This window comes from Aythya marila (genome assembly GCF_965140915.1).
Source record: "Aythya marila genome assembly, chromosome: 6".
Taxonomy (NCBI): Eukaryota; Metazoa; Chordata; class Aves; order Anseriformes; family Anatidae; genus Aythya; species Aythya marila.
Window position 1 is genome coordinate 33,260,966 of NC_139047.1, and position 13,200 is coordinate 33,274,165.

General features: G+C 35.4%; 1 protein-coding gene across 3 annotated transcripts in view; it reads left to right on the forward strand.

The window, feature by feature from the left end:
• MAP3K2 (mitogen-activated protein kinase kinase kinase 2) overlaps positions 1 to 13,200 on the forward strand; it is a 50,050-nt gene that overhangs the window by 22,047 nt on the left and 14,803 nt on the right. For 2 of the 3 annotated variants that reach the window (XM_082762885.1, XM_082762886.1), the window contains exons 5-11: positions 483 to 582; positions 2,407 to 2,520; positions 3,182 to 3,281; positions 3,971 to 4,101; positions 7,052 to 7,131; positions 9,091 to 9,158; positions 11,290 to 11,385. In XM_082762885.1, the coding sequence (XP_082619011.1) occupies positions 483 to 582; positions 2,407 to 2,520; positions 3,182 to 3,281; positions 3,971 to 4,101; positions 7,052 to 7,131; positions 9,091 to 9,158; positions 11,290 to 11,385 (689 nt within the window). The remainder of the gene's footprint in view (positions 1 to 482; positions 583 to 2,406; positions 2,521 to 3,181; positions 3,282 to 3,970; positions 4,102 to 7,051; positions 7,132 to 9,090; positions 9,159 to 11,289; positions 11,386 to 13,200) is intronic. The other variant, XM_082762887.1, reaches the window with a different exon arrangement.

Genomic DNA, 13,200 nt, shown 5'->3' on the forward strand with positions numbered 1-13,200 from the left:
ATGGACTCATCAGTTTTAATTTGTTATTTGTTATTCTGAGGATGGTTGTGTTTAGTAACCTTCCTCAGATGAGAAACTTTTGGCTCTCCAAAAAATGGGGACTGCAGAGCTCATTTCTTTCTGATGCTTATGCTTATCAGCCTGTGGTAGTCTAAAGAAGAAAATGCAATGGTAGATGCTTCTAAGAATTTCCCTTTGAATTGGAAGCAAAGGATTAAGTTAAGAAAGAAGCTGTATATAAGAAAGTTAAACACTCATAAAGGAGTCTGATTTTATGCTTGATTATCCCTTTTATTTTTTTCTATCGCTTCTCTTCTTTAATTATCCCTAAATATAGGGAACAGGAAATACAGCAGAGCCTCTTTTGGTCTTTTTAGTAATAACTTCGATTCGAAGAGTATTTTTAAGTAGTGAAGTAACAGATTTTCATGAATAATTGATAAAAAAAAAAAAAAAAAATTATCTAACTTATTGTGTTTCAGGATCCTCCAGTTACCAAGGCCTGTCAAACTTGAAGATCTTGCAGCTAAAGCTAAAGTTGCTTTTGGACAGACTATGGATTTACATTACAGCAATAATGAGGTAATACTCTGTGTTTTCTAAATTTTCAGTGATTTGTACATAGAGTATTTTAAGGCTGAAATTTGCTTTCAATAGCAATGAGAACCACTCCTGTGACAAAACCTCAGATTTCTAATGTTTGCATTCTCAGATATATAAGGCTTGCCTAACTTAAGATAGGCAAGGTATTCATGAGATGTTTAATGGGGAGAGCTGTAACTCAGACTTGATTGGGAATGGGCAAGTCCTCTTTCTGCTCTGCCACAGACCAGTTGCACGAATTCGGGAAAATGTTTACCTCTTTGAGCTTCGTTGCATTTGTAAACTTCTACAGTAACATCTATACTTTATCGTACAGTGCTGTATTTTTTGTTGTTATTGTTTTCTGTGATGTTTTGTTTTTTTTCTTTGTTTTGAGAATTAATCTCATTAGGTAATTACACCAATGCTGCATTTAATAATGTGTAGTTTGGAGGCCTAAGCTTAACTGTTGTTCCTCTTAAAAGTGTCTGGTTCGTGGAGATTTCCCGAATAGTAGCTGGGTGCTAATGCTCTCAGGCCACAGGTTTAAGTGACACCTGATCACGATTACTTCCAGGTTTCCTATGGAATTAGAGATTGGATTATTAATGGAAGATATGTTTATGGGTACAGGATCTGTTCTTAGGACTCAATTCTGCTTTTGGCATTGAGTCAGCAAATGCTTGGAGGATTATTTTGTGTGCTCGGTTATGCACAGCATAATAGCTGAATCTTTGCTGAAGTCAATACTCGTAGCTGCTGTTTGTTGGTTGCTAACCAGACACTTTTTTGAAAGTGATCCTCAAAATAAACAATTTCTATAAGAGAAATTCCATCTGGAGATTCAAAAGTTCAGAGAAAATAGGTGTTTGTAACGCTTTAGCTACTTTCTATGGTAGGTGTTTGGATATTTGAACAGGTTTTCATCTTTTGTGTTAGCTGGCAAACCATCACATCACCCTTCTAGAAGTGTGATGGTAATAACCTGCCATTAGCATTAAAACTGCAACTTCAAATGAGCATACTTTTCATTTTTTGTCAAGACCTTCCTTTTTCATTCCCATTTCTTGGGGTATTAAAAGACTTTATCTGTTGTATTGGAGCATCACTGACCAAAACTGTTGACAAGTAGAATAGCTTTAAAAAAAAAACAAAAACAAAAACATATTTTGCTGCTCCTTTGTTACAGTCATAATTTATACTCCTGAAACATATGCCCTATTTTAGTACTATGTAACTCTCATTTGATGTGGGTTTTAATGGCATATTATTTTCTGAAGAAACATGGATGCCAGGTAGAATCTAGTGAAAACCACAGTTCTGTGTAGCCGGATACAATTCCGTCATAAATTCTGTTGTTCATTGGAGGCATTACGTAAGTGAAGCAACTTCAAACAAATACAGCTGTAATATTATGAGAGAGGAATATCTGCCTTGTAGTCTAGAAAATAAGATGTCCTCATACTTCCTACATACTTGCATTAGTTTAGGAAATGGAAAATATATTGACACTGCACGTATGTCCCTGAAACTGTAGGAAATCAAGTTGTGCATATGTGAAATAGTTGTTTCCACATTGTGAAGACTTGTTCCAGCATGCTGTAGCTACTGAAGGCCTCTAAAGGAAGAGTTAAAGTTGGGCCTCAGACTTTTGCTGGTGCGTTTCGGTGGTAACTTAAGATACTGTTAGTGAATCTTATTTTCAAGTTGTTTGGAATGAAAGGAAAGATAACATCAATTTATCTGTTCTCCTGTATTCGACTAACTAATTTCTTTCCCATGTCCTGTTTAAGACAGCTATTTATTATTTTTTCCTTTTTGTAGCTTGTAATTCCATTAACCACACAAGATGACCTGGACAAAGCAGTTGAACTGCTTGACCGTAGTGTTCATATGAAGAGTCTCAAAATATTGCTTGTAATACACGGAAATACACAGGTATGAACTGACATCCTAAATGTCTTTTTCCTCGGTTTTCAGATGGAAGTATAATTTGTGTTTTTTTCTTAATGATGACATTTTCCCAGTTGAAAATGTTAAGGACTACTTGAGTTCAAGTAAGAAGCGTGTATTAGCATTTTGTATTGAGTCAGTTTTAACTTTTTTCTAGATACTGTTCCCCTTTTTTTGGATGCCTTCCTTACGGTGTTTGAAAAGTGTTCTTTAGAAGGATGAGGATGTAATACAAATTTGAAAAGTGCATAGAATTTTAAGCTACTGTAGTTACTTGAAACTATTATTTAAGTGATGTGCCAGTGATGCACTTTTGTGATACACTGAATGCTTGTTTTAGCTAACAGTAGCAGTGTTTTAGGAAACAGTGGCTGTAGGCTAAATACTGAGTTATTTTTGCTATTATCTGACAGGTCACAGCCACGGTATTGATAGGATCCTGTATACTAGTGCATATGGAAAATTATTTTAAATATTAAGACTGAGCTACTGAAATAGATTATTTTTGATATAATTTTGCAAATTTCATTTTGACTCCTTGAAAAAAGGAATACTTTGTACAAAGTCTTTAAAAGTTTGTGAAGGTTTTTGATTGTCAGGAGAATAAATTAATAATTATAGTCTGTAATATATACTCTTTTTTCAGTCACCTAGTGTAAATAATGTGGAACCATTACCGTCTCTGGAAGCTTTAGATAATACGGTGTTTGGTGTCACAGAGAGAAAAAGGCAGCTTCCTGTAGTAGGTAAGCTATGGATTTTAATAGCTTTAATTGTAAAAACTTTTTGTAATATTCTCTTCATGAAAATCTTGCTCTCAGCACAGACTGTTTGTTTCTCTTACTTGTGGATGACTGTACTATAGAGTATGTCTTCTTTAAAACTTTGAATTTTAAGTCAAAGGTAACCACGCAGTATAGAAAATTGTCCCTCACAAGCTCCCCCTTCACCCCCCCCCCCCCCAAAAAAAAAAAAAAAGTAAAAAATCATCCACAAGCATATACATCTATGTAGAATTATTGATGTTGACTGGTGGGTATCCAGAAAATATTTTAATATTTGCCTTAATTTTCAGCTACAGGAACAAGTTACTGAACAAATCTTTGTTTATATGGGAACATGTTTTCTTGCTCAGTTTGACTCCTATATTTTTAATCTTAATGTGTGAACATTTGTTCAAGATGCTTTTTTCTTTCTTTTTGGCGTTGACAAAACCTTTTTGCCTATTCATGTTTTTATGTTGGTGTGATGTTAGCTTCCAAATTTAATTATGAAACTAGAGTTAATGCTTTTTCAGATGAATTAATTTGTTGTGCATTTATTAAGAATACGGTTAAGAGATCCGGGCAGGCTCAGTCTCTATGAAGTATGTGAATAAAGACCCTGGATTTGGGGTAAATGAAGAGACTCTTAACTAGCCCTGTTCTTTCAAAAGGTTCGAATACTCGGGATAGGAGTTCACCACCCCCAGGATACATTCCAGATGAGCTGCACCAGGTGGCCCGAAATGGGTCGTTTACCAGTATCAACAGTGAGGGTGAATTCATTCCAGAAAGCATGGATCAGGTATGTGTGTGATTGATTGAAATTAAAGACTTTGCAAGTGAGATTGATTTACAAAGTACTGCTATTTCAAGAAGGATATGGAATTTTAGAACAGAAAAAAAAAAAGCCCTAGAAAACATGATCTCTAAGTGAAGGTTAAAATAATTATGGTTATTTAGTCTTGTAGAGCCTATTTTTTTCTCTGTAAGTCTGTTCAATTATTTAAATCTGTTGCTACACAGAAAGATAGTGTTCTTCGTTTTCATGATAGATGAATGAAGTAGTGAAAGATGCAAATTACAGGAAAGAGATGTCCATGTTGGAAAGCACAAAAACTATTTTTCTTTTTTAGTAAGAAGGGTAAGAAAGATTACCTCTGCAAGTTGCAAAACTAATCAGAGGAGATTCTAGAGATGAGTTTGGCTTTGTCTGAATTATTTGGACTCAGCTGATAGTGTTTTGGGGTAGAAGGAGGATGATGATGGGCCTGCTATAAATAAGCTCTGAAATACTTTCTGATGTTATATTTTTGTGTGGTGATCACAAATGTGTGATATTTTGTTCTCCTTACCTGTGTTGTTTGTGTGGGCTTACCAGCACACTTAGTATTTATAAAAGTCTTGCTCTCTGAATATCTAAATTCCTCTTAAAAACATCAGGGAAAGATGGAGGAATGTAATGGTTCACAGAACTGGCAGTGGAGAAAGTTATTTTTAAGGAGAGAAAAAATAATGCTTCATACCCAAATCATTTCAAGTTCCTGTTGACGTTGGCATGGTATTCACAAATGGCAAGAGGCAGTGGTTTATGAGCTGAGTAAATGAGAGACAGATGATGGAATAAAAATAGAGGCAAAGAGATTGTGCAATGAATTGCACAATTTTCATGGTTGAGTCGGGAGTAGAGACTGAATCTCCCAATTTCCAGCCTGGGGTACTATTCATTTTCACAGCCGCGTGGTCACATCCAGCCTGGGCCTGAGTTCATTCAGTGGAAAGATTGCTTTTGGCCTGGACAAAGTCGGTTTTGGCCACTGACTGTCCAAGCAGATGAGCTCAGAGGTCCAGGATGTCCTTTCACTCCAGAGTAGTTAAGAAACATGTAACCTGCCATGTAAGAGTAGCCGTGTGAGCTGTCAACAGAACTTAAGTAAAAGCATTTTACTGTCATGGGAAGCCAGTTAGTTCAACCTGAGCAGCCTCCAGGTCCGGATTTAGGTGTTGGGACCTCACATCCTCTCTTGGTTCCCTTACCCCTAAGTCACCTTTCCAAGTGCTGACTGTGCTGCCTCAGCACTGCTATTCATGCTCAGACCCCACACTTCCCCTAGGGAAAAGACGGTGGGTTGGAGAGAAGTGGACCATGGTCTGCCAGTTGAAATACACTGTGTTAAATTATAGGGGTAATAGGTCTGGCAGCAGATAGGGTTTTATTTCCCTTTCAGGACTCAGTGCTCAGCATGATAGAAGAGGAATATAATGTTGAGCCTATGGTGAATTGAACGTATGGTGAATTTAATCCTTCCCAATATAGAGTTCATTTGAAGTGAGTTTGTAGACTACAAACTCAGTTTCTCGGCACTATTTCTTTAGTAAGTCCTTGATGGGTGCTTACAAAGTCATGTACCCAAGACCTTTAAGATGCAGCACAGACCATAAAAATCAGAGGGGCAACTGCTTAATTTACAGCAGTGGACTATCATCCAAATCGTAAGAAATAGCAGATGTGTAACATATCAAAGAAGTTGTATTTCAGGAAGGAGCTCATTTTGAGACAACAGGTGAGCCGCTCATTATTTTTGAGAGGCAGGCTAGTAAAATGGACATTAGTATTATATTCAAGATTTAGATTCTGTTTCCACATCTTTTAAAAAATAAATGTGTAAATAATTTCAGATTGCTTTACTGCAAAAGAGTAGGAAGGAATACTTGCCAGTTGTTACACTGAAGATTTAAGGGAGGTAGTGAGAGAAACAAAAACGAACATCAGCTGGTAGAAATAGCTGCCTGTCAAGAGCATACGTTTTATTTTTCTCTAGATTAGAATTTGAGCAAGTGTTGATATCCGTTTTCATTATGTGATGGATCTGGCCTAGATAGTCAGTTTTATGATTTCTTCACACTGATGCATGGAAGATATCATGTAACTTGTGAGTACTGATTACTAGGATGTCAGAAGTGCTTTAGGAAGAAATCAGTTTCTGATGTTTGGTGTTTCATTGTTTAGTGTTTTTTGTTTTTTTTGTAAACTCCACTTTCAGATCAAAGTGTATTTTATATGAAACAGTATTTCAGTTGGGGTGAAAAGAAAGAATGTTTATAAGTTGTGTTCCTCCATCTTTCTCCTTCCATTTACTGTTCAGTTCTATTTATAATTCTGAATAACTTGCTTGGAGTCCTAACCAGAGATAGATGTTTAGAGCTTTTTACAGTATTTTATTTCTACAATTTTCTGAGAATTCTAGTTGGTGAAACTTAAATCACTTCAGAGATTGTATAAATTGCATTCATCACAATCAGTATCATTCATGATTTTTTTCCTTGATGACAACAAAATTCACTTTTTTTTTTTTTAGTTCTCTAACCTTTTTCTCTTTGGAGACCTTATTCTGTTGAGACAATTTCATGCAGGTATTGCTATAATATTAATAGTCAATGGTGCATACAGGAAGAGTGTAGCAGTACAACTAGGTGTGTGTGGACCATTGTTGAGGATTAAATGCTTTAACTTTATTGTACTCGTGAGAGGAAAATGATGGAATCCTTTCAGGGAAAAAATATGTAATGCAGGTTCAACTACGACAGTCAACTTTTTCTCTGGTAATTAATTTTATTTATATATATATAATATATATACACACACACACTCCTAAATTTATTTATTAGGAGTTGAAAAGCCAAAACCTTCAAGTATTTTTTAAAAAACAAAGCTTTTAAGTTGTTGCTTTGATACCTGTTTGTATTGTTAATAGATGCTGGATCCACTGTCTTTGAGCAGTCCTGAAAATTCTGGCTCAGGAAGCTGTCCATCACTTGACAGCCCTTTAGATGGGTAAGAATTACTTGCATTCATTATTTATCTTTGTTAGATTGCTTAATGTATCAGTTGTAACATATAAAAACTCTCCAGCAACAGCTACTACTGAACTTCTAGGAATTTTTCTCTATCCAAGACCTTTAAGATGCAGAACAGGCCATGAAAATTGGAGGGACAACTGCTTAATTTACAGCAATAGACTGCATTGCTTACAAAAGCTTATCAAAATACAATTGCTTACTAATGCACAGCAAAAAAAAAAAGTAGGTTTCTTTTCCTTTTTAAATTTGCATTTGAAACCTAAATTTAGATTTTGGATCCTACAAAAATACACTAAACTACATTTAAACATTTAAACTACATCTTGCCACTCATGCATATATGAAGTGTGTTCCTTGGCATTGAGCATCCCCATCAAATTTACACTTCTTAAGTACTGCTATATGAATTTCCCTTTTTCCAAGGTTGAGGGTACCCAATACCAGAAAGGAGGTGGAACTGATTTAAGACTTAAGCAGTCAGTCCCCTCCTTTTCCTTGCAGTTACTGTCCAGTCTGTCCCTTTTTCCCATTGCAGACTTCCCACTTATTTTCCTTTGTTTGAACCTGTCAGTTAGCGAGAAGCAGCATGTACGGTGGTGAGCCTGGAGCTCTCTTTTTATTGACCTGTCAGGAGATGCATGTATTTCGAGAGGCTCACTGCCCACAGTTTCTCAGCTGCCAGGAGCTCCAAACTGTATGCACTTCTGCTTGGCTTCTGGTTGGTCAGACGAATAAAGTGGGGTCTTAAATTGTGCAGATTGGCTCCTCCTTTACTTGGAACTACTACATTAGGAATGCTGCTAATTAAACGCTTTCATTAATAGAGAGGTAAGAAGTTGGGTATCATTGTTTATGGCAATCAATTAGAGCTATAGTATTCCGTGGTACCTTTTCATTTGAGAATGATTTGAGGACAGAAATGGTCTTACAAATAACTTTTTGAATTAAATAATATTTCTTCATGCCACAAACAAAACAATAGACACAAAATGTGGCTAAATACATACAAAGCTTAAAGTAGCTAAATAGAATAGAAATTCAACAAATTTTTAGTTTGTTTTTTTTTATGGGGTAGGGACAAGTGGAAGAAGGGGAAACAAGGCAATCTTAATTTGTCTGTTTCTGCTTCCAAACTTTTAAATTGCTTTTTATTTACTAGTTTTGTCATCTCTGCTTAGTCTGTTTTCCTTTTTTATTTATTTTTTCACCCCACTTTCAAATGTTTCCTGCAGAGGTGTACGTTTTGTGTCACCATTCAGCTTCTGTTGCCTATTAGAGAAATTCTTACCAGAAAAAAGGAGGAGATTGGTTTGGTATGTTTTTAGAAATATGCTGTATTTGGTTGCTCTGATCTGCAATCCCATCCATTCCTTTTAGTCACTAGGAGATGCGTACCAACTGTAGGCAAGAAACAACGCGATTGTATAAGAACCAAAAAAAATCATTCATCATTCTGTAACTCAGTAAAATTAATATAGCAATTCTATGGCTTTCATGGAGAGAAGAGGAAATATTTTAGAGGCATTAAAAGCTTCTGCATTTCTCTGGTTAAATTTCATTAAGGATTTTTGTAAGCTGCATAAGAGACTTTGCTAGTCTATAAACCATTGTGTTTAGCCTTAAAAATGTTAAAACAGCAGTGCTCCTTTGTAGCTTTATTAGTGCTAATTCAGATTTTTACTAATATCATTACTCATTGACACAGTCTGTTGTTCCCTTACTACATTAAGCTTAATAAGGAAGCTTTTCCATTGTTACTGGATTATTATTGATACCTAATCGATTTAATTTCTTTTAACTGTGTTCCACTTTTGTAAGCAGATACAGTGACTCGTGTAGCAATAAGCTTTCATCAGTCGTAAAGAATTGCGACGCAGTAAGATTAAGTGCTAAACCAGTAATTCTTAACTCCTGTACGTTTTTACACTTTTAGAGACAACTATCCCAAATCACGGATGCCAAGAGCACAGAGCTATCCAGATAATCATCAAGAATTCTCAGGTAGGCAAAATTGCTGGATATTAATAGCTTTCCAAAATACTCTTGCAAGTAATAAGACTCAAAAGGGATGTTCACATGAAGAGGTATTATATTACACAAACTTGTTATGGTAGTGGAAAACAGCAACAAAATACAATGTAAATATTCACAGGAAAAGATACAATGAAATTTAAGATCTTCTTAACATTTTCTTTCAATTATTGTGTGAAACAACAGGTTTGTGACATATCTGCCTCTGAAAAGAAAAAGGATGTGGTGGGTAGGGGCACACAACAGTTGGTTAAACTATACTGTAATGTCAATCTCTATATTGGTGCATAACCTTTGTTAATTTATTTAATGTTGGAGCATTCATTTTCTACTTTGTGAAAAGAGGAGCACTCTTAAGTGTTCTTAACTGCTGTAATTGGAAGCTTTACAAAGTGCAAGATTGAAGGAGAACCATGTGCTGTGCCTATAAATTAATCAATCATCACCACTAATGTTGCTTTCATACCATGCTTTGGCTTGAATCCAAATTGTTGTGTGTGGTTCGGGATACCAAGTGCAATGGGTAACCTTGAAAGTATTTTGAGTTAACTTTTATGGACATGCCTCAACATAAAGTTTTGATATCGAACAATAACTAGCTCCCAACGAATCCAGGATGTTTTCTATATGGGCTCGGTGGTGGGTTTTTGTGTTCTGGTTGTTGTTGTTTCTGGTCTGTTATATATTTTAGCACACTTCATGTTAGTTATAAAGGTTTACTCACATAACTGTGAATAAACAGTTATTTAAAAAACAGTGTTTTTTAAAGATTCTAGAGATACGTACTAATCCTGCAACTTGTTATTTAGTATCTATTCTTATTATTTGATGTATGACAAAGAAAAAATAAGTTTTTAGAGTTAGAAAAAATGTTCACCTGGCCCAGTCCGTTCTCCTACCACAAGCAGTATCAGGCTTCTATAGATGAGTGTATAGTATTCCTGCCTCAGAATATATTCCCAGTCAGGTATGTCTTAAAGATTCTGCAAATGCTCTTTTGTACTCTGGATTTTTTTCTTCTACAAATTTCTACATTCCCTCTTTCAATTTGTGTACACTTCCCCACAACGTCTTGTCTTAAAATTCTGTTGATGCAGATGTTCATTGTGTTTTATGAAGAAGCATGCCCCTTGTGATTTTTATGGACCTCTCATGGCTCCCTTTAAGCTGTTGCTTTTCTAGGCCATAGAGACATGCACTCCTTATGGAGAAACTATTTTATATCTTTGATCATTTTTGGACTTTTAAATCTTTTTTCTGTGTAGTAGGAGTAGACCAAAACTTTGTTCAGTATGTCTTAATGACTTATAGCATTTAGTCTGCTTTTCAGCCAACAGCGTTTAGCTGCTGCTTTCCTGCAAATCTCTCTCACAGTCCTTTGGTCTACACTGAATTCCATCTGTCATTTTAACACTCAACCAGTTACTCTTAAGGGCTTCCTGTGATTCTTCTGTTGGCTTTGTTTCTTCAGATAATTTTGTCACCTCACATTGTTCTGCCCAGAGAATTCATGCGTAATTAAACTGTATGAGTTGTAGCCCAGATTTTTGTGGTACTGTTGACCACTTAGTCCCATCTTATGTGTTTATCTTTAACCAATTATTTATTTGTGAAGGAACTTTGCCTTTATACTATGAATACTTCATAGATCATAAAGGATTTATTCACTGTGTTTTAGTAATTCAAGCTGTGTTGACTCATTTACAGACTTCTGTATTTATGCATCTTTAAATTTTATTGTTTATAGTAGTTTCTGCTCCTTTTCCTGCTGACCTATAGTTTCCCAGAATTTCTCTTAAAAAAAAAAAAAAAAAAAAAAATAGAATAACTAGGCATGCTGCAGTCCACCGATACTGTTTTAAGCAAGAGATTACAAACAATCTGAATTACATTCTTGAAATCCTGTGGAATTTCAGGCTGGATGTCCTTTTAGTTCTAGTTATTTGTTAGTGGTTTGGGGATTTTTTTCTATAGTCTTTTTTCTTTGAGGCTTCAACTTGAAACATATCCTCTGATGTGTTCCTCTAAGTTTAAAATTATAATACCAAACTGACTAATATGCCTTTGTATTTTTAATTTTGAAATTTATTTTATTTTCTAGTAGAATATGATATTCCAATATTCGAGAAGTTTGGAAAGGGGGGGACTTATCCCCGAAGATATCATATTTCATATCACCAACAGGATTACAATGATGGTAAGTGTAAATACTGCAAGCGTTCAACTTAATTAACCTATTTTTCTCTTCTTAAAAACTGAAGAAGAAAATTCAGATAGTAAAATCTTAATAAAACAAAGTATTGAAGAAATGGAGAACGTAACTTCTTTCCCCAGACTTGCTTGATAAACCTAATGATTTCTAGAGCTGCTGAGTAGTCTAACCTCTGGTAAAGTTATGGATTACAGAATTCATGACTCATATGAACAGACCAAAGATAGAACTTTTTTTTATATCTTTCACAAATCACCCAGTGTACGCCTTTGTGACCCTTTCCTATCCAAAGTTAGCTTGTCATTTCTTGTTTTGCTCAAAAAAAACCACCCACAAACACCACATTCTGAATGGAGTTACTGTTAATGGGTTCTCTAATTAAGAGAAAATAAAAGTGAAGAGCAAACAATTTGACAGAATTAAAAATCAACTGTTAGTCTTGCATTCCAGCAATTTATTCTATTGTTTATTGAAGTGGCCAAAACCCATGTTTGGATAGTAATGACATTCAATTAAATTCAACACATCCTGAATTTCAAAAGGGAGGAGAGAAGAGCAGCTGAAGGATTCTTTGACTTCAGAGTATCTCCCTAGTTCAGTGTGCTAAGAAGAAACTTCTCTAGAGACCTGATGCTTTCGTTTGTAGTCTGAAATGACTACAGCAATAAACCGAATTCTGCTGTGGAAATCACAGAAATACCAAACTGAAACAAGGCAGTCCCTTGTTCTGAGGCAGGATTAAATTGACTGATTTCTGTCACACTGAATCTTAAGTAAACTCTAAAGTGATTCTAAGGGAAGAGATACACCATTGCTTTAGATAGCTCTCTCTGTATAATCTGCTAGTCACTTACCTTTCTCTGTCTCCTAAATCATTTTTCCTGACCGTGAAACAAGAAACTAGTTAGTCCATTTTAACACAGTGGAAAAAACTATCACTTCCCATATATAAAGTTATATCACACAACCATCTGTTTTGTTTCTTCTTAGCTTTCTTCCTTCAAACCTTTCCTCAAGCATTTTTGAAAGGCCCTTAATTTTTTTTCTGGTCTCTTCTCTATAGTTGTGTGGTGGCCAAAACTGAATAGAGTACTCTAGCTGAGGCTTTTCTTGTGGCTGCTTTATGTATAACAGGGTGTAACCATGACTTTGTATGCAACAGTCCTGTTAATGCATTCCAGAATGGCGCTTTATTTTTCCTTCAGAGTCACCATACTGACTACGCTTGATCTGTGGTCTGATACAATTCCCATGCCCTTTTCTTATGTTACTGTTAGTCAGCCAATTATTTTTCACTTTGTGTTTTTTGACATTGATTTCTCTTTAAGTATCTATGTTCGCTTCCTTACTGAATTTCTTCTTGTTGATTTGTGAACCATCTCCAATTTACCAACATCACTGTGAATTTGATCTTTGAAAGTACTTCAAGCCCTTCTTGATGTCGCTTGTGGTATTTCAGTGTACTCTGTTCCATCATTATATCTCAGCAGTTAAAAATAGTGTAAGGAGGTGAACTGAAGGTAAACTGCTGTATGTGTCCACTTGAATTAGTCTCTTTTGGGTGGGACATAACTGCTAACTGTTCTGTCTGTCTTGGGCATCCACTTCACTATTGTAGTCTGTGCAACAATTCATTAATTGGCTTATGAGAATGTCCTTATGAAATGGGTGAATTGGATAAGATAAATGTGAAAAATCAATTTGGGCTGTTCTCTCACCTTATTATCTTCTCAGTAGTTTATAAAACTGCTTAATAGTTTATTCCCATATTTATCTTAGAATTGAAATTGATCTGACTCG